Genomic DNA, 18,617 nt, shown 5'->3' on the forward strand with positions numbered 1-18,617 from the left:
CCAGCGACCCCTACTCCATGCCCAGAAGGTGTCCAAGATGCCCTCCCTCCCATGAACTGCCTAAAGTCATAGAATCAGCATTGCTTACAGATGGCCATCTAGCCTCTGCTTAAAAACCTCCAGGGAAGGAGCACTTATCACCTCTCAAGGAAGCCTGTTCCACTGAGGAACCGCTCTAACTGTTAGAAAATTCTTTCTAATGTCTAGACGGAAACTCTTTTGATTTAATTTCAACCCGTTGGTTCTGGTCCAACCTTCTGGGGCAACAGAAAACAACTCAGCACCATCCTCCATAAGACAGCCCTTCAAGTACTTGAAGATGGTTGGTCTCCAGACCTCTCACCATCTTTGTTGCCCTCCTCTGGACACATTCCAGCTTGTCTACATCCTTCTTAAATTGCGGTGCCCAAAACTGAACACAATACTCTAGGTGAGGTCTAACCAGAGCAGAGTAAAGTGATACCATCACTTCGCGTGATCTAGACACTATACTTCTGTTGATGCAGCCCAAGATAGCATTTGCCTTTTTAGCTATCGCATCACACTGCTGACTCATGTTCAGTGTTTGGTCTACTAAGACCCCAAGATCCTTTTTGCACACACTACTGCTAAGACAAGTCTCCCCCATCCTATAAAAGGAACTCATAGACCTACCGTTGTCAGACAAATTCAAGTCCCCAATTGAGCTGGCATCCAACAGCAGGTCTTGGATCACCTGGGCACCGGCGGATCTCAGCTGTGCAATTAAACACAAGAGATGAGGAATATTCAGACCCATCTTCCAAAGCAGGGATGTCAAACATAAGGCCTGGGGGTTGGATCTGGTCCCTTGAGAACTCTCATCCAGCCCACGAGCTAGCCGAAGCAGCCACTCTCTGCCCATCCTGATCTGGGCTGGAGAGCTCGCCAGCGAAGGCACCCAAGTACATGATACAGGTACATGATAGCTATAGTACACTTATGCAGTCATTCTTTAAAATGTATAAATGTACATAGATACATGCTGTGAGTGTGTTATGTGCCATCAAGTTGCTTCCAAATAATGGCAACCCAATGAAAGCTGATAGGAAGAAAGTACATTCCTTTGAAATGTGGTGTTGGAGGAGAGTGTTACAGATGCCCTGGACCGCCCCCCCCCAAAAAAAACAAATCAGTGGGTTATAGATCAAATCAAGCCTGAACTGACCCTAGAAGCTAAAATGACTAAACTGAGGCTGTCGTACTTTGGTCACATTATGAGAAGACAAGAGTCACTGGAAAAGACAACCATGCTAGGAAAAGTTGAAGGCAGCAGGAAAAGAGGAAGACCCAACAAGAGATGGATTGAAGGAAGCCACTGCCCTCAGTTTGCCAGACCTGAGCAAGGCTGTTAAAGATAGGATGTTTTGGAGGACGTTGATTCATAGGGTGCCCATGAGTCGGAAACAACTTGACGGCACTTAACACACAACACAATGAATTAATTACCTCCTGGGCGAAAACCCTTTATTCTCAACTAGACTGTGATGTATGATTTTGCCGTCAAGTTACAGCTGACTTATGGTGACCCCATAGGGTTTTCAAGGCAAGAGATGTTCAGAGATGGTTTGTCATCGCCTGCCTCCGCGTGGGCTGAGAGAGTTCTGAGAGAACTGTGACTGACCCAAGGGCAACCCAGCAGGCTTCATGTAGAGGAGTGGAGAATCAAACCCGGTTATCCAGATTAGAGTCCGCTGCTGTTAACCACTACATCACACTGGTTCTCCTCAACTAGGACAACTCTCTTTAAAAAAAACAAGAACACACATTCTGAGCACTTAGGTCAACCCTCATGCACAGCAGTGCCAGGAAAGCCACATCTTCTGCTCCTCAAAACCGCCCCACCAACACACGGCAATCCTCACCTCACAGCCACTGAGGTCCAGGTGCAGGCCGCTCAGCTGGGAATTCCGCGCCAAGCCCTGCAGCAAGGCTCTGGGACAAATCAGAAGAAAGAGGCATGCAATAGCCTTAAGCATAGTATCGGAGGGTGGGGGGAGCCCGGTTTTTAGTCTCCATAAGTAACTGGTCCCCTCCCTCTCCCCGCTTTCAGCCGGCATGGTGTAGTGGCTAAGAGCGATGGACTCTGATCTGGAGAACTGGGTTTGATTCCCCACTCCTTCACATGAGCGGCGGAGGCTAATCTGGTGAACTGGATTTGTTTCCCCACTCCTACATACGAAGCCAGCTGGGTGACCTTGGGCTAGTCACAGTGGTAGAGAAAGTCAGCATATAAAAACCAGCTCTGCCTCTTCCGCCTTCTTCTTCCCTGCCAGACAGCCCAACTCCTTCGATCTAACGGGTTAGAGACTTGCTGCTTGTGGCCGCCAAGGGCAGCTTCTTTGGTTAATAGTAGTTACCATTGATCCAGCAGCCCTTGCTTGGCACATAGTAATTTTTGATCAGTGAGATTCCATTCATAAGTTTCCCTATCCTCAGCAAGGCTTTGTGACAGTGAAACCATTTACCAACAGGAAACTGAGGCTGGGAAAACAAGGGGTTGGATCCCACCTCAATTCTATGTGTGGAACCATAACTTCCCCATCTTCCTCTTCTTGAAGCAGACCCCCCAATGGACCCTGAAATGCTGGTCCTGGGGGGACAGGGGACCCCTCTAGGGGCAGCATAAGGAAAAAGATGGAAGGCTTTCATTTTTATTTATTTATTTTGCTGTCAAGTCACAGCTGACTTATGGCGACCCTGTAGGGTTTTCAAGGCAAGAGAAGAGGTGGTTTGCCATTGCCTGCCTCCGCATCACGACCCTGGTATTCCTTGGAGGTCTCCCATCCAAATAATAGCCACGGTCTGGGCTGAGAGTATGCGACTGGGTCAAGGTCATCCAGAAAGTTTCCACAGCACGAGTGGGGATTCGAACCTGGGTTTCCCAGGTCCTAGTCCAACACCTTAACCACTACACCACACTGGCTCTCAGAAAGGCTGCCATAGAAGAGGGAATTACTCCCCCTTATGGACATCTGGATCTTTTTGAAAGGCTCCAACCTTACAATAGTCACCGGACTGTACTCAGCTCCCTCTCTTATCTTTGGGAGTCTTCCAACCACTCATCCCCTTCTTACCTCAAAGCTTCTGGGGGTAGCTTGGTCCCAGCCAACGAAACGTGTTGGAGGACCGAGGCCTTCCTGAAGAACTTGCCAATCGCAGGAGGAGCCTCTCTGTTCTTTCTGTAAAGGAAAATGGGTTGCTCAGGCAAGATTCTCAGTTGCCTCTGGGACATTTCCTTGGAGGCTCTGTCTGGCAGAGCCGGCACCAACAGAAACAGCTCTGTGGGCAAAACCTTGATCCAAAATCAAGAAAGCTAAAGAAAACTGCATGTGTGGGTGAGGAGTGAATTAAATGAAAACAAGCTGAACTGTTTCATGTTGTTCTATCCTCTAGGTTCTGTGTCAAGCCACACAGGATAATAGCACATCTGCAAGAAGCAGGGGGAAAGCACTTCACAGTCTTACTTGTGCGAGTAGACATTCTTGGAGAGGTTCAGATGGACGAGGCTCCCGCAGCATCCACCTGCCAGAGCACCGAAGAGCTGGAAAGAGAAAAGACAGCCCCAGGTAATTTTGAGCTTTATGGAAGCAGCAATTTGTTCCAAGTAGACTGGTGGGAGAACCTGTTGGTCAGTTAATCAAGGACCATTCTCTGACCAGAGTTGAACAAAATTACTTGGGGCTGTTGTTCTCCTCTCCTCTGTTAGGGGAGGGGCTGTGGCTCAGTGGCAGAGCCTCTGCTTTGCATGCAGAAGGTCCCAGGTTCAATCCCCGGCATCTCCAGTTACAGGGACTAGGCAAGTAGGTGATGTGAAAGACCTCTGCCTGAGACCCTGGAGAGCTGCTGCCGGTCTGAGTAGACAATACTGACTTTGATGGACCAAGAGTCTGATTCAGTATAAGGCAGCTTCATGTGTTCAACAGAGATGGTTATAAGGCCTGTTGCTATTCTGTAGGGAAGTGATGTACCTGTGTCCTGTACACCATTTCCTCTTCTCTCTCTTTTTCCCAGGTTCCTTCTTCCTACCTTCGTATACAAGGCACCCGCTGTCCCACCTTGGTGGGTGCTGAAGGGAAGCTGAGGACAGCTGGCTATCTTATCTACTTCTGTTGCTAGGGTTGCCAGCTCCAGATGGGGAAACTCCTGGAGATTGGGGGTGGCACCCGGGGAGAGCGTAGTTTGGGGAGGGAGCTCAGTGGGGATAGTATGTCACTCTAGAACTTCCATTTCTTCTAGATGATATGGTATATCGAGTCCACCCACTGAAGCTGCCATTTCCTCAAGGGGAACTGATCTCTGGAGATCAGTTGTAATTCCAGAGGAACTCCAGGCACCACCTTCAGTTTGGGAACCCTATCTGTTAACCCTGGAATTGCTGAGATGTTTTGTGATCCCTGGCTGCAGGGAGACCGCTGTATGTCCTGCTAGGCAGTAAGTGACACTGCTTGATGCATCCACATCCTTAAGAGCCCGGCATACAACAGAAGGTGAGACAGTGAAGCCAGGTTTTAACATATAAGAAGTAAAGAAATTTACAGGGAGCTTCACTGTGATAGAAGGGCTTTTAGATGTGTCTTACTGCCCATTATGATATGATTATATTATTAGGATGTGTGATAAGTTATAATTTTATACTGACCACTGAGGAAGGCCTTTTCAGGCCGAAACGTGTCTGGTCCTTTTTGGATCTCATATTGGTCAATGAAAGAATGTACATCGCAGTTGTTCATGTTTGTATTTATTGAATGTGTAAGTTTTTGTCTGCACTAGGAGTTTTATGCTTTTAATCTATATGTGCACCTTATTAAAATTTACATATTTGTAATTTTAGCATTTTTTAGCTTAACCTCTTTGGTTTGTAGTAAGTGAGAAGGACCATAATTTAGCAGCACAGCATATACTTTGTATGCAATGGTCCCAGATTCCAATCTTTAGCATCTCCAATTAAAAAAACCTTCAGTACCTCCGGTAATCAGAACTGGACAAGACCTACATATGTAGGGTTGTCAGCTCTGTGCTGGGAAATTCCTGGAGATTTGGCGGGGTGGAACCTGGGAAGGACAGAGTCTGGGGATGAGAAGGAGCTCAGGGTGTGTGATGTCATACAGTCCACCCTCCAAAGCTGCCATTTCCTCCAGGGGAACTGATCCCTGCAATCTGAGGAGAAATTCCAGGAGAACTAGTTGGTAACCCTATATGCTGGAGACCTTGGAAGAAGAAGAAGAAGAGTTGGTTTTTATATGCCGACTTTCTCTACCATTTAAGGAAGAATCAAACTTGCTTACAGTCACCTTGCCCTCCCCACAACAGATGCCCTGTGAGGTAGGTGGGCCTGAGAGAGCTCTAAGAAAGCTGTGACTACCCCAAGGTCACCCAGCTGGCTTCATGTGCAGGAATAGGGAAACCAACCTGGTTCTCCAGATTAGCATCTGCCGCTTATGTGGAGGAGTGGGAAATCAAACCCGGTTCTCCAGACTAGAGTCTGCTGCTCCGAGCCACTGCTCTTAACCACTACACCATGCTGGCTCCCAGCATCTGCAGAGATGCTGCCAGTCTGAAAGACAGTCCATGGCTAGATGAACCTATGCTCTGACTCATCACGCAGCATCGCTCACTGCCCTTGTGATAGCCAAAAGGTAAAGGTAAAGGTCCCCTGTGCAAGCACCGGGTCATTCCTGACCCATGGGGAGACGTCACATCCCGACGTTTTCTAGGCAGACTTTGTTTGTGGGGTGGTTTGCCAGCGCCTTCCCCAGTCATCTTCCCTTTACCCCCAGCAAGTTGGGTACTCATTTGACCAACCTCGGAAGGATGGAAGGCTGAGTCAACCTTGAGCCGGCTACCTGAAACCGACTTCCGTCGGGATCGAACTCAGGTCGTGAGCAGAGCTTTTGACTGCAGTACTACAGCTTAACACTCTGCGCCATGGGGCTCCTTTGTGATAGCCAACCCTCCCATTAATATGAGACCTTCAGTTGTAGGACAAGATTTAACAGGCTCAGATGCAAGACACGACAACACCTGCCAGGTACTCACCAGATCCAAAGCGCAGTCCGTCCCAGATAAGTCAAGGTGAGCCAAGGCATTTGGCTGGCTCAGGAAAAAATACAAGCCCTGGAAGAGAAAAAAAGTGTCACTTCAGCTTGGCAACTTGCAATCTATTGTTGCAAGACAGACAGTCCCTGAATGCCATTTTAGGCTTGGACTATCTGATGCTCAAAACCAGGCAGAATAGAGGTCGTTACTGAGACTATGTTTTGCTTGCCAAAGGTCCTGAGTTCAGACAACAGCACCTTTGTTTAATTCAAAGCTTGGGTGGGGAGTGCCCTGGGAAAGACTCAGTCAGTTGAATGCCTTAATGCTGATTCTCCATGCAAATCCCTCTTCCTCTTCATCAAAACACAACCAAGCAGAAGAAGAGGGGTTTTTTATATGCTGACTTTCTCTGCCACTTAAGGCAGAATCAAACCGGCTTACAATCGCCTTCCCTTCCCCTCCCTACAACAGACAACCTGTGAGGTGGGTGGGGCTGAGTGTGACTCGCCCAAGGTCACCCAGCTGGCTTCGTGTGGAGGAGTGGGGAATCAAACCCGGTTCTCCAGATCAGACTCCACCACTCCAAACCACCGCTCTTAACCACTACACCACACTGGCCTGATGGTATGGATTCTGGCCTTGGCATAAGACTCATTGTGATAGCTTTTATATGATAGCTTATATATCCGGCTACACTATTCAAACAGCCTCTGAGACAGCCTACTGGCTACCAGTACTCCTGTCGGTCTCCAACCAACTTAGGCTAACCGACTGGGAGTCAATAATAAATACAGTGTCTTGTCCCTTCCTGACAAGGCGACTGGGCCAGAAAAAAATGCCCCTGCAAGCCCAGTTTTGGGCGTTTAAGCCATCAGATACCTGCATAAAATGAGAGGCCTGTTTTGGGGCAGAAGACAGTCGTATTAAATGTTTGCAAGCATTTTGGGCCAGGCAGCAATAGAGGGCCAAGTGCTGGGAAGAGAAGCAGACAGAAAGCTGAGAAAACAGTCTGTGCCAAGTGCAGACTGGATTGCCACAACAGACCTGCCAACTATCCTGCTACAGAAGAGTGGAAGCTAAGGAAGGTGACGTATCTAATCTTGAAATAAATAATTCCCAGCAGTGGAAGACACTGGCTTACAATCACCTTCCCTTCCCCTCCCCACAACAGATACCCTGTCAGGTAGGTGGGGCTGAGAGAGCTCTAAGAGAACCGTGACTAGCCCAAGGTCACCCAGCTGGCTTCACATGTAGGAGTGGGGAAACCAACTCAGATTAGCCTCCGCCGCTCATGTGGAGGAATGGGGAATCAAACCCGGTTCTCCAGATTAGAGCCCACTGCTCCAAACCACCGCTCGTAACCACTACACCACGCTGGCTCTCCTTGGGCACCCCATCTCTAGCAGAGGTATTCCCGGGACATCTCCCACACTCATACTCACGCAAGCATCATCAGTAGCCAGGCTCCCCAGGTTCCCAGAAAGGTCCAGGTGGCACAGGGAGGTTCTGAATAGCCCATTGGAGACTAGTGCCTGGCAAAGGACAGCCATTCCTGGCAGGAGAGGGAAATTGTGGCAGTGAGACAGAATGGAAGGGGTCAAGTTCCAAGTTATTGCAAAGACCACTGAGACACGGAAAGGCTGCCCAACGGCATCTTCTGGCTGGTGGACCTGGCTTGGCTCGTACGGTGGCAAGGGAGATTCTGCATGTGTCACGGTTCCAATGTACACTGCACTGGTCAGGCAGCACCTGGAGTATTGTGTGCAGTTCTGGAGGCCTCACTTCAAAAAGGATGTAGACAGAATCGAGCGAGTGCAGAGGAGAGCGACAAGGATGATCAGGGGCCTGGAGACCAAGCCCTATGAGGAGAGGCTGAGGGAGTTGGGAATGTTTAGTCTGGAGAAGAGGAGGTTGAGGGGGGGACATGATTGCTCTCTTAAAGTATTTGAAGGGCTGTCACTTAGAGGAGGGCAGGGAGCTGTTCCTGTTGGCAGCAGAGGAGAGGACTTGCAATGATGGGTTTAAGTTGCAGGCGGAAAGGTGATTATTAAAGCTGGTTATTATGGATTATTTTTTTTTACAGTAAGTGTTGTTTGACAGTGGAATCAGCTACCTAGGGAAGTGGTGAGCTCCCCCTCACTGGCAGTCTTTAAGCAGAGGCTGGACAAGCACTTGTCAGGGATGCTCTAGGCTGATCCTGCATTAAGCAGGGAATTGGACTAGATGGCCTGTATGGCCCTTCCAATTCTATGATCCTATGATTCTATGTGCTAGAAAACTCAATCTTGAATCAGAGCAAGAAAGCAGTCAGCCTTCCAACCACGTGGGCAGGGTGGACGAGATGCTCTGATATGACTTACAGGATCTCCTAAGTACACATGGAACCTTCCCTACAGTGAGGCAGCTGCTGAAGGTGGCAGATTTGGGGTGCCAATAAAAGGCAGTTAAAAACAAGTTATCTCATTTCCCCCCTGGTGTGTGTGCATATGTGTGTTTTATAGATTTCTTGCTTCAGGATTTGAAAAATCTTTAGTCTGCATTGGATACATGAAAACTATAACTAAGTAAAGTGGGATTGTGGTACATTGGAGTTTATTTGGGAAAAAATAATGGGGGGAAATATTAAGAATAACTGGAGTAGCAACATTACATGATATATTTAAAGGATATATGATATAGCTTTCAAGGAAAGGCAAATAGATATTACTAGTTGATTGAAGATTAAGTGAATAGGTAAGAATGATTAATATTATTGGCACAGTTCAAGATTAAGCAGTGTATGGTAAGATAGTTGAAAAGCCATTGTTTTTCTCCATTACCTTTTTAAAAAAATCATTATTACTATTTTTGTAAGCTGGTAATGATAAACTTAAAAGGATGGCCCTGGAAGGTGGATTATACCATATGTATGGGAATGATTGAGTTTATGTGTGGTTTTGTTTCTGTTTTTGAAATTTTAATAAAAATTATTTAAAAAAAAGAAAAGGAGAAAAGTGATACTGTACTTTAAAAAAATAGCAGTTAATTAGCATTTAACAGAACTGATCCCATCAACGGAGAAGCAAGAGGAAATGTCAGTAAGGACAGTAATCATGCAAACCTATGCACAATTAAAAGTCCAGAGGCAGCTTAGAATTTAACAACATTTAGATTACCTTCAAGGCGTGCCAGACTTTTGTTTAATTTTGCTGCAACAGACAAACATGGCTACCCCTCTGGAATTTTAAGCCCTATGCAGAGTTATTCCAGTCTAAACCCATTGATTTAGGACAAGAGTAAGGGGGTTACCGCACTTTGTATTCCCAGTGATGTATTAAGAGTTTGAAAATGTTATAAAAAACATCGCTTTAAAAGGGTTTTTGGATACCACGGCTTATAAATGGTTGGAAGATGTCTTCACAGCTAAAGTGGCCAAACAAAGTGCAAACAGTATTTTTTATAATGTTTTCAAACTCTTAATACATCGCTGGGAATACACAGAAAGTGCGAACAGTATTTTTTATAACATTTTCAAACTCTTAATACATCGCTAGGAATACAAGTGCGGTAAGACTCTAACTCTGGATAGGACAGCACTGTAAGTCTCAAAAAAGATGCTGCAAACAGTGGTATCAAAGCAGTAGAAAAGAGCAAGAGTCCAGTGGCACCTTAAAGACTAACAATTTCTGGCAGGGCAGGAGCTTTTGTGAGCTGTGGCCAAAACAAACATGACCAAAACAAATTCTGTACCTTTCGAAGTCAAAGAGGTTCTAGCCAGGCTCAGGCTTTGGAGGCTCTTGTAGAGTCGCTCAGAGTTCTGGCTCAAAGTGATGATGCCTGAAGAAAGAACACAACAAGCGTGGGAAGCCCGAACCAGGCGACCACACACAGGCACTGCTGCTGTGCGACGGAGCACCCAGGGCCAGCATCAGCATACCCTGAGGTGGGGCAGCTGCTGGGCTTTGGTGCTTCTGGCAGGGCCCACTGACCACACACCTCCCTGCTTCCCAGCCAAGATTCCCTCACCTGCTTGCTTGCAAGCACTATGCCAGCCAGGCTGCCAGCCAGCACGGTGAGTAGGGTGGCCAGCTCTGGGTTGGGAAATACCTGGAGATTTTAGGAGTAGAGCCTGAGGAAGGTGGGGTTTGGGTTGTGTTGTCAGCTCCGGGTTGGGAAATACCTGGAGAGTTTTGGGGCGAAGGCTGATGAGGGCGGGGTCTGGGGAGGGGAGGGACTTCAATGCCATAGAGTTCAATTGCCAAAGCGATCATTTTCTCCAGGTGAACTGATGTCTTTCGGCTGGAGATCAGTTGTAATAGAAGAAGAAGAGGAAGAGGAAGAGGAAGAAGAAGAAGAGTTGAATTTTATATGCCGACTTTCTCTACCATTTAAGGGAGACTCAAACCGGCTTACAATCACCTTCCCTCCCCCTCCCAACAACAGACACCCTGTGAGGTAGGTGGGGCTGAGAGAATGTGACTTGCCCAAGGTCACCCAGCTGGCTTTGTGTGTAGGAGTGGGGAAACATATCTAGTCCACCAGATTAGCCTCAGCCGCTCATGTGGAGGAGTGAGGAATCAAACCCGGTTCTCCAGTTCAGAGTCCACCGCTCCAAACCACCGCTCTTAACCACTACACCATGCTAGCAGGAGATCTCCAGCCACCACTTAGAGGTTGGCAACTCTAACTATGAGGGAGCAGGCATGTGGGTGGTGCAGGCACCTCTGGGTGCCAGAGGTAAGAGGGCTTGTCAGGGGGTGGGGGAAGGATGCACAGGCATGTGGGTCAGCGGGTGGGAAAAGAGGCATGAGAAGGGGACCTTGATGGTAGACAGGGAAGAGGAGGGGACTCCGGGGGCACTCTCTGCCCAGGGCCTCCAAAAATCTGGAACCGGCCCTGGTTGGACCCCTGCATGTCACCCTACTCCGCCAGTAGAATTGCCAACCTTAAGGTGGTGGCTGGAGAGCCCCTGGGATTACACCTGATCTCCAGGCGACAGAAATCAGTTCACTTTGGAAGGTGGACTCTACGGCATTATAGCCCATTGATGTCCCCCTCCTCCCCCCGCACTCCTCAGGCTCCACCCCCAAAATCTCAAGCTATTTCCCAAAGCAGAGCTGGCAACCCTATCAGCCATTGTGGGGCAAGGGAGTTTAGCTTGGATTTTAGCACCAGTCCCAATCTGCTGATTTACTGTGCGTCCCTTAGGCAAAATGTTCTCTCCAGTCTCAGTTTCCCACCTAAGAAAGTGAGAAAACTGACTGCCTGCTTCATAAGTATATTGTTGTGGGGGGGGGGGGGGAGGAGAGAATCAAGATAGGAAGGAAACCACTTTGCAAATTAATGCCATATAAAATAGTAACGGTTGAAGCGCTCAGACTAATCAGAGGATCCAAAGGCGCTTGCAAGGTCTCCTCTTTTTACCTCCCAAGTGCACAAGACGTAGATAAACGTATGCATTCTGGTACATTTCAGCAATAGAATTTAGCCAGGAAATGGAGCAACCCAGAAGCAGCTACAGAACAAACCCTGTTAAGGACTGAGAGGACATATATAAGTTACTGTGCAGAACGAATCAAGATGAAGAACACGCTACCTCGGTCCTCCAGCAGGTTTCCAGAAAGATTAATCGTGTTCAAGACAGAGCCAGGGTGATTGGCCAGTACCTGGGCCATCCGCTGTGCAAACTCCCTACAAGGGAAAAGACTGCTTATACAGGCAAAAAACAGAACGAAAGAAAAAACTACCCTTCCAATAAGACAGAACTGTTCCTTTTTATAAAACGAATAGGACTGTAACTTTAAAGTCTGAAAAATTCAGACAGTTTCCCCCTCTTTGTATTGTTTAATGGATGTATCTCAGGGGAGGTTTTGCCTTGGATTTGCCGCTCTCTAAATGCACATTTTCCCCAGCCAATTCTCAAAACTCAAAAATAAGCCCCCATGCAGAGTTTTGAGAATTCAGATGGGGAAAATGTGTATCAAGAGAGCGGCAAATCCAAGGCAAAACCTCCCATGCGTTTTCGCCCATACTGTTTTTATTTCACTGTTCTCTAATTTTGTGTTCCAGTTTTATTGCAGTGTGCTGTATGCATCATGCCCATCTTTATTGTGTTGTTTTCTGAAACTCTCACTGGGCTGTGGCTCAGTGGCATAGCATCTGCTTGGCATGCAGAAGGTCCCAGGTTCAATCCCTGGCATCTCCATTTAAAGGGACCAGGCAAGTGGGTGATGTGAAAGACCCCTGCCTGAGACCCTGGAGAGCCGCTGCCAGTCTGAGCAGACAAAATACCAACTTTGATGGACCAAGGGTCTGATTCAATATAAGGCAGCTTCATGTGTTAATGTGAGAGCCAGTGTGGTGTAGTGGTTTGGAGCGGTGGTTTGGAGCAGTGGAGACTGATCTGGAGATCCAGGTTTGATTCCCCACTCCTCCACATGAGTGGCGGAGGCTAATCTGGTGAACTGAATTTGTTTCCCCACTCCTACACATGAAGCCAGCTGGGTGACCTTGGGGAAGTTACAGCTCTGTTAGAGCTTTCTCAGCCCCACCTACCTGACAGGGTGTCTGTTGTGGGGAGGGGAAGGAAAGGTGATTGTAAGTCGGTTTGAGTCTCCCTTAAGTGGTAGAGAAAGTCAGCATATAAAAACCAGCTCTTCTTTTGACTTGAGTCTTGATGAAAAAGGTGGACTAAAAATCAAATAAATACAAATAAATAAATGAAACATTTATTTTGCTTACACCTTCAAGGCACAGTTTTCTAACACCAGTTCTTCCAAAGTCACAGATGTGCTGAGTGCATAAAGGATTTGGTCCAGAATATCTTGATTCTAGGGGAAGAAGAGAGACATTCATCAGGCTCTCACCAACAGTGTTTCTTAGCCCCACACCCTTTGGTGCACTCACCAGCTTGACATCTTTGCAGTACAACCTTGTGAACCACCGGTTACAAGACAGGGCGGCCACACCGAGAGCTACATCCCTATATCAGGACAAAGCATGAAAGTGTGTTAAGTGCCAGTATATTGAGAGCAAGCTACAGCTAAGTTGAGACAGCTGATTAATAGTTGATTTAGATTTTTAACCACACCTTCCAGTGTGGTGCAGTGGTTAGGAGTGGCAGACTCTAATCTGGAGAGCCAGGTTCAGTTCCCTACTCCTACACACGAAGCCTGCTGGGTAAGGTTGCCAGCTCCGGGTTGGGAAGTACCTGGAGAGCTTTGGGGCGGAGCCTGAGGAGGGTGGGGTTTAGAAAGGGGAGGAACTTCAATGCCATAGAGTCCAATTGCCAATGTGGCCATTTTCTCCAGGGGAACTGATCTCTATCAGCTGATCTCCAGTTGATAATCCCAGGGGATCTCCAGCTACTACCTGGAGGCTGGCAACCCTACTGCTGGGCGACCTTGGGCTAGTCACAGTTCTCTCAGAACTCTCTCAGCCCCACCTACCTCACAAAGTGTGTGTTGTGGGGAGGGGAAGGGAAAGGTGATTGTAAGCAACTTTGAGACTCCTTAAAGGTAGAGAAAAGTGGGGTATAAAAACCAACTCTTCTTCATCTTCTCTGATTCTTAAAATCAATAAGAACATAAGAAAAAGCCATGCTGGATCAGACCGAGGCCCATCACATCCAGCAGTCTGTTCACACAGTGGCCATCCAGGTGCCTCTAGGAAGCCCACAAACAAGGCAACTGCAGCAGCACCATCCTGCCTGTGTTCCACAGCACCGAAGATATTCGGGATGCTCCTCTGATCCTGGAGAGAATAGGCATCATGACTAGTAGCCATTTTAACTTGTAGAAAATTCTTCCTAACAGAGCAGTTCCTCAGTGGAACAGAATTCCAAGCCGGGATGCTTCGAACCAAAGTAAAAGGGAAGGTACATACTGCTTGTTGGTGATGAAAAGGGGAGAAGGATACGGGAGCCGAGGTTGAGGGGCAGATAGATGTACAGAGCTCAGATACTCTCTTCTCTTAACCTTGGTAACTCTATAGAGGGACTTTCATCCTGAGCTTATCCCTCTGCCTTTCCCCCCACCCACCCACCCCGTCCCCCAGTCCAGCAGGGCCACCTCTTGTGCAGACTCACTGGCTGTCCAGGTATCCGAAATCCAGTAGGTTGAACTCTTTGCATCCCTGCTTGTGATAGACATTATCCACATCCTGCAAAAGACAGAATTAGGACATTGCCAGGGGGAAGGCAGAGGCTTTCCTCGTGTTACGTTTCCCAACAAAGGGTCACAAAACTGCATGGAAGGGTGCCAAAGCACGGACGGATCTGAGCATTTGCTTCCCCTATCGGAAATGCCATAGAAACGGCATTGGAGGAGAGGTACCTGTGGCTACCCCTCAGCTACACATCATTATGCTGACCCAGATTTTAGTCTTCCGCGGCTTGAAAGCTCCCTTCGTGCCATTTTTAATATACATTTTTTTAAAAAAATGTATGCACAGTGAGGTTGACAGGTCACAACCAGAGAAAGAAAATATCTTTACGTTCCCTGACACAGCAAGTGAGGAGGCAGCCGCGGCTTCTCCCAGTCATTACTCTGCTGGTCCTGTCATCTGATTTTCCCACCCCCACCTGCTGTAACAAGCGGGATTCCAGGTGTGCCGCAGAGAAGGGAGGGGGCTGTGTGTCTCACTGCAAGGGGGGGAATGTAAAGGCAGAAGTCTGCTCTGCCGTTTACAGCCAGGCTACTCTCATATACGACCACCTCAACAACAACAACAAAATTGCAGTGAGCTTTTTTCTTTAAGCAACGTTCCTGAATCCTTCCAATGGACACACCTGCTAACATCAAGTTAACAGCTCTGATCCACAGACCAGATTATATCTTGCAAACTGGGAATGTGAGGAGAATTGGGGGGCCATAAACAGCTCTTATTCAAATTGCACACCTATCCACAAACCAACAAGGACTGCTCCACAGAATCCTGGGTTATTTTTATGCCTGCAATTTCAGGAAGAATGACTAATCTCTCCCTTTGTGTTCTGCCTTACCCACTGGATCTCCTCTCGCAAAGGAAGGCCGCTGTAGTCACACAGCACGGCGTACATCTCAGAGAATCCACCTGCAAGTGTGAAAAGATGCTGGCAGATTTTTATCGCAGTAGAAAGCAGGGCAAAAATCTGCACAGTGTCAGATTTACATGGGGGAGGGGAGGAATCAATCCATTCAGGGTCCCAAAAGAGAGAGATTACAAAATGCTGTTCAATTATGGCCAATGGGGGCAATAAAGAGAGGTGAGAGGCAGCGTGGTGTAGTGGTTAAGAGTGGTGGTTTGGAGCGGTGGAGTCTAATCTGGAGAACCGGGTTTGATTCCCCACTCCTCCACATGAGCGGCGGAGGCTAATCTGGTGAACTGGATTCATTTCCCCACTCCTACACATGAAGCCAGCTGGGGGACCTTGGGCTAGTCACACTCTCTCAGCCCCACCTACCTCACAGGGTGTCTGTTGTGGGGAGGGGAAGGGAAGGTGATTGTAAGCTGGTTTGATTCTTCCTTAAGCGGTAGAGGAAGTTGGCATATAAAAACCAACTCTTCTTCTTCTAAAGCGGGAAGCTCTGTATTCAAATCCCACAGTCAACCCCAGATTCCTGTTTTGTTTGCTTAGCCCCCATTCTCCTGTTGTAAACCGGGAATTACAAAGATCTCCCTCACTGGGATATATATTGTGTGAGCAGGGCCGGTTGCAGGGGTTTTTTTGGGGGGGGGGAGGGGGAGCTGGGCAGAGTGTGGCCAGGGGCCTCCTATACCCACTACCAGCCCCCCCATCTTGCCTCCACATGCCTGTGTGTCCTTCTCCCACTCATTCACCAGCTGCCCTGCTGCCTGCAGTCACAGCTGCTCACGCTGACTGTGTGGTCTTTCCCTGTGTGCGCCACTCACATGCCCTTCCCTGACAGCACTCGGCAGCTGGGATCGTGGGTGACAAGGCATTCACAAGCAGACAGGGGAAGTCAGTGAATGTGGGTGCCAAGGGATACATGGGTGTCAGCCTCAGCAGGTCCTAGGGTTGCCAACCTCCAGGTACTAGCTGGAGATCTCCTGCTATTACAACGGATCTCCAGCCAATAGAGATCAGTTCACCTGGAGAAAAGGGCTGCTTTGGCAATTGGACTCTATGGCACTGACGTCCCTCCCCTCCCCAAACCCTCCCCTCCGCAGGCTCTGCCCCAAAAACCTCCCGCCAGTGGGGAAGAGGGACCTGGCAACCTTAGCACCACCAGCACCCCACTAGCCTTACGGGATGCTGACACCGGCTCTGTTTGTGAAGCCAAACAAGGTAAAGCTGCCATACTCTTTTTTGATAATGTTCTTAAGGTTTGTTTTCAAATTTGCCTTGACTTTCTTAGTAAGGCCGACGATATTCATTCTTGTATTTTTATAATGCTGGTCAAATGACCGTAATAAATCGAATTGAATTGACTGAGAGAGGTGTCATTCTGCTTGGGAAGGCACTGCTGGCGCATTAAAAGTGCCATGGGTTGTTGTTGTTTTTAATTAAGGTGATCCAAAATGTATTTTGAACAATCGAGAGACGGGCTTCTGTAGAGCGCAAATGTAGAAGGGTGAACTTACAGCCAAACCACATTTGACATTGAGGACTGGTGATCAATTCCCCCCAAAGTGTAACTAAGATAAAAAAAAAAAACCCAAAACGAAGATTACCACATGGCCCTTGGTTTTCCTGTAGCACTTCTTCCAAGTAATTGCTTATCTTTTGTATTCTGTCCAGCAAGCTGGAGGAGGCATTCTGGAGTAGTTTCCTTTAAACAAACATACATTCTTAAAATTCAATTTGCATGCCAAAACACACACACACACCCCTCCCTGAAACAAAACAAAAAAACAAATCCAGATGTTTAAAAAGTTCTGATAAGAGCTTCTGCTTCCAGCAAACTTCTGGGATTGGGCTCTGAAACGGACTTGCTGGCCGGGAGAAGGCAGCTGTAAGAATTTGCCGAGTGCTTGCAGAGTTTGGCCCTGGCCAGGTAATTTGTTGCAAGAGGAGGTCACAGTGGAGTCTCACTGCCTTTGCACGGATGAAGGATAAAAGCACCCGAGCCAACATTTGAGGAGAAATCTAAGCACTAAACTCAGCCTTGCAAGGCACAAAGGAAAGACGATGCAGAAGAGGAGAGAAGCCTCAAAGCCTGTGAGATCAAAAGATCTTCTCCTATTGAGCAGGTGTCAAAATATTAACTGGAGCTGGGTTCCCCCCCACCCCCCGAACTGACAACGTGTTCTCTTCACTGGCTTCCTGTTTGTGTTCAAGCCCGCTTCAAACTTTTGCTCTTTACCCCAAAAAGGGCACAGCTGTGGATTCTGCATGCTCTCCCCTTCCTTCTGGTTCAAACCTCACTTCAACTGTAATGAGCCTCCGAGGCGGCCTTAAAAGTCTTTCGGCCTCAAATCTCCATCTGCAATCTGAAGGAAATAATACAGCCCTGCCTTGCAGTTTTAAGGGGGTACTGAGGTAAATGTACATGATGTTTTTGGGTAACTGTAAAGCAGCGGCCTTCAACCCTTGGGCTGTGACCCTAAGGTGAGTAGTGGAAGCCCCAATGAGCCTCTATGCTAGGGTTGCCAACCACCAGGTGGTGGCTGGAGATCTCCCGGTATTGCAACTGATCTCCAGGCAACAGAGATCAGTTCCCCTGGAGGAAATGGCCGCTTTGGCACTTGGAATCTAGGGCATTGAAGTCCCTCCTCTCTCCAAACCCCGCCCTCCTCAGGCTCCACCCACAAAATCTCCAGGAATTTCCCAACCCGGAGCTGGCAACCCTACTCTATACAGACAGCAGAGATACCACGCTGCTATCTTTCATTTACACATATGCTGAAACATGCATCCGGATAGTGAAGAGACGTTGCTCCATCCCACATGGCTGTGACCCCTGGCTTGCTCCTCACTACTGCACACTTCCTGGTACTTGGCTTATGCTTCTTGTCCCCGGATCTCTTGGTCTGCTGCATACGGTCCTGCCTGCTCCCTGTCAGGTGATTTTGAAAGCACACGACTTCCTGTCATGTGTTTGTACCTCTGTAGGTCCCATAAAGTAGCCTGGAAAGGTGGAAGGCTCCTGCTGGAAAGCACTATATAAATGCTTATCATTAAAAACCTGCGCCCGAAACTGGCTGACCTGCAAGCCAAGGATGCGGCTCGATAGCTAACCACATCCAGTGCCCATTGAATTCAGCAAAGCATTTGAGAAGGAGCTTGCAAGTTCTCCCCCCACCCCCGATTTTTTTATTGGTCCCTGAGAGGTCAGAAAAACCCGCAGCCGTCCCAAGTCTTTGCTCAGCAACGCCACCCCTTCCCCTCATTCCCAAGGAGTACAGAAAACAAATTGGGTATCAACCGCTGTGACCAACAACTCTGAAAGTATTTTCTGCTAGACAGAGTTGCACATCTGTGTTGCCGTTCAGAGTCTCCACCTAGTTGCTGTGCCTTTCCACTTCACTCCTACAAGTTAGTGCAGGGACAATCTATTACAATTTTGCACTTTCAAGCGGTTGTGCTCCAGGGATGGCAATCTTCCCTGCTGCCCCTCCCCATTACCACCCGCAAGACC

General features: G+C 48.0%; 1 protein-coding gene across 1 annotated transcript in view; it reads right to left on the bottom strand.

Annotated features, from left to right (window-relative positions):
- CARMIL2 (capping protein regulator and myosin 1 linker 2) overlaps positions 1 to 18,617 on the bottom strand; it is a 79,682-nt gene that overhangs the window by 49,421 nt on the left and 11,644 nt on the right. The window contains exons 6-18 of the mRNA XM_056862362.1: positions 16,711 to 16,808; positions 15,038 to 15,108; positions 14,123 to 14,196; positions 12,943 to 13,018; positions 12,778 to 12,866; positions 11,633 to 11,727; positions 9,787 to 9,873; positions 7,500 to 7,609; positions 6,058 to 6,135; positions 3,486 to 3,562; positions 3,096 to 3,200; positions 1,884 to 1,953; positions 655 to 736 (exon numbers count right to left, since the gene is read on the bottom strand). Of these exons, the coding sequence (XP_056718340.1) occupies positions 655 to 736; positions 1,884 to 1,953; positions 3,096 to 3,200; positions 3,486 to 3,562; positions 6,058 to 6,135; positions 7,500 to 7,609; positions 9,787 to 9,873; positions 11,633 to 11,727; positions 12,778 to 12,866; positions 12,943 to 13,018; positions 14,123 to 14,196; positions 15,038 to 15,108; positions 16,711 to 16,808 (1,112 nt within the window). The remainder of the gene's footprint in view (positions 1 to 654; positions 737 to 1,883; positions 1,954 to 3,095; positions 3,201 to 3,485; positions 3,563 to 6,057; positions 6,136 to 7,499; positions 7,610 to 9,786; positions 9,874 to 11,632; positions 11,728 to 12,777; positions 12,867 to 12,942; positions 13,019 to 14,122; positions 14,197 to 15,037; positions 15,109 to 16,710; positions 16,809 to 18,617) is intronic.

The sequence above is a fragment of the Euleptes europaea genome, chromosome 17 (assembly GCF_029931775.1).
Source record: "Euleptes europaea isolate rEulEur1 chromosome 17, rEulEur1.hap1, whole genome shotgun sequence".
Taxonomy (NCBI): Eukaryota; Metazoa; Chordata; class Lepidosauria; order Squamata; family Sphaerodactylidae; genus Euleptes; species Euleptes europaea.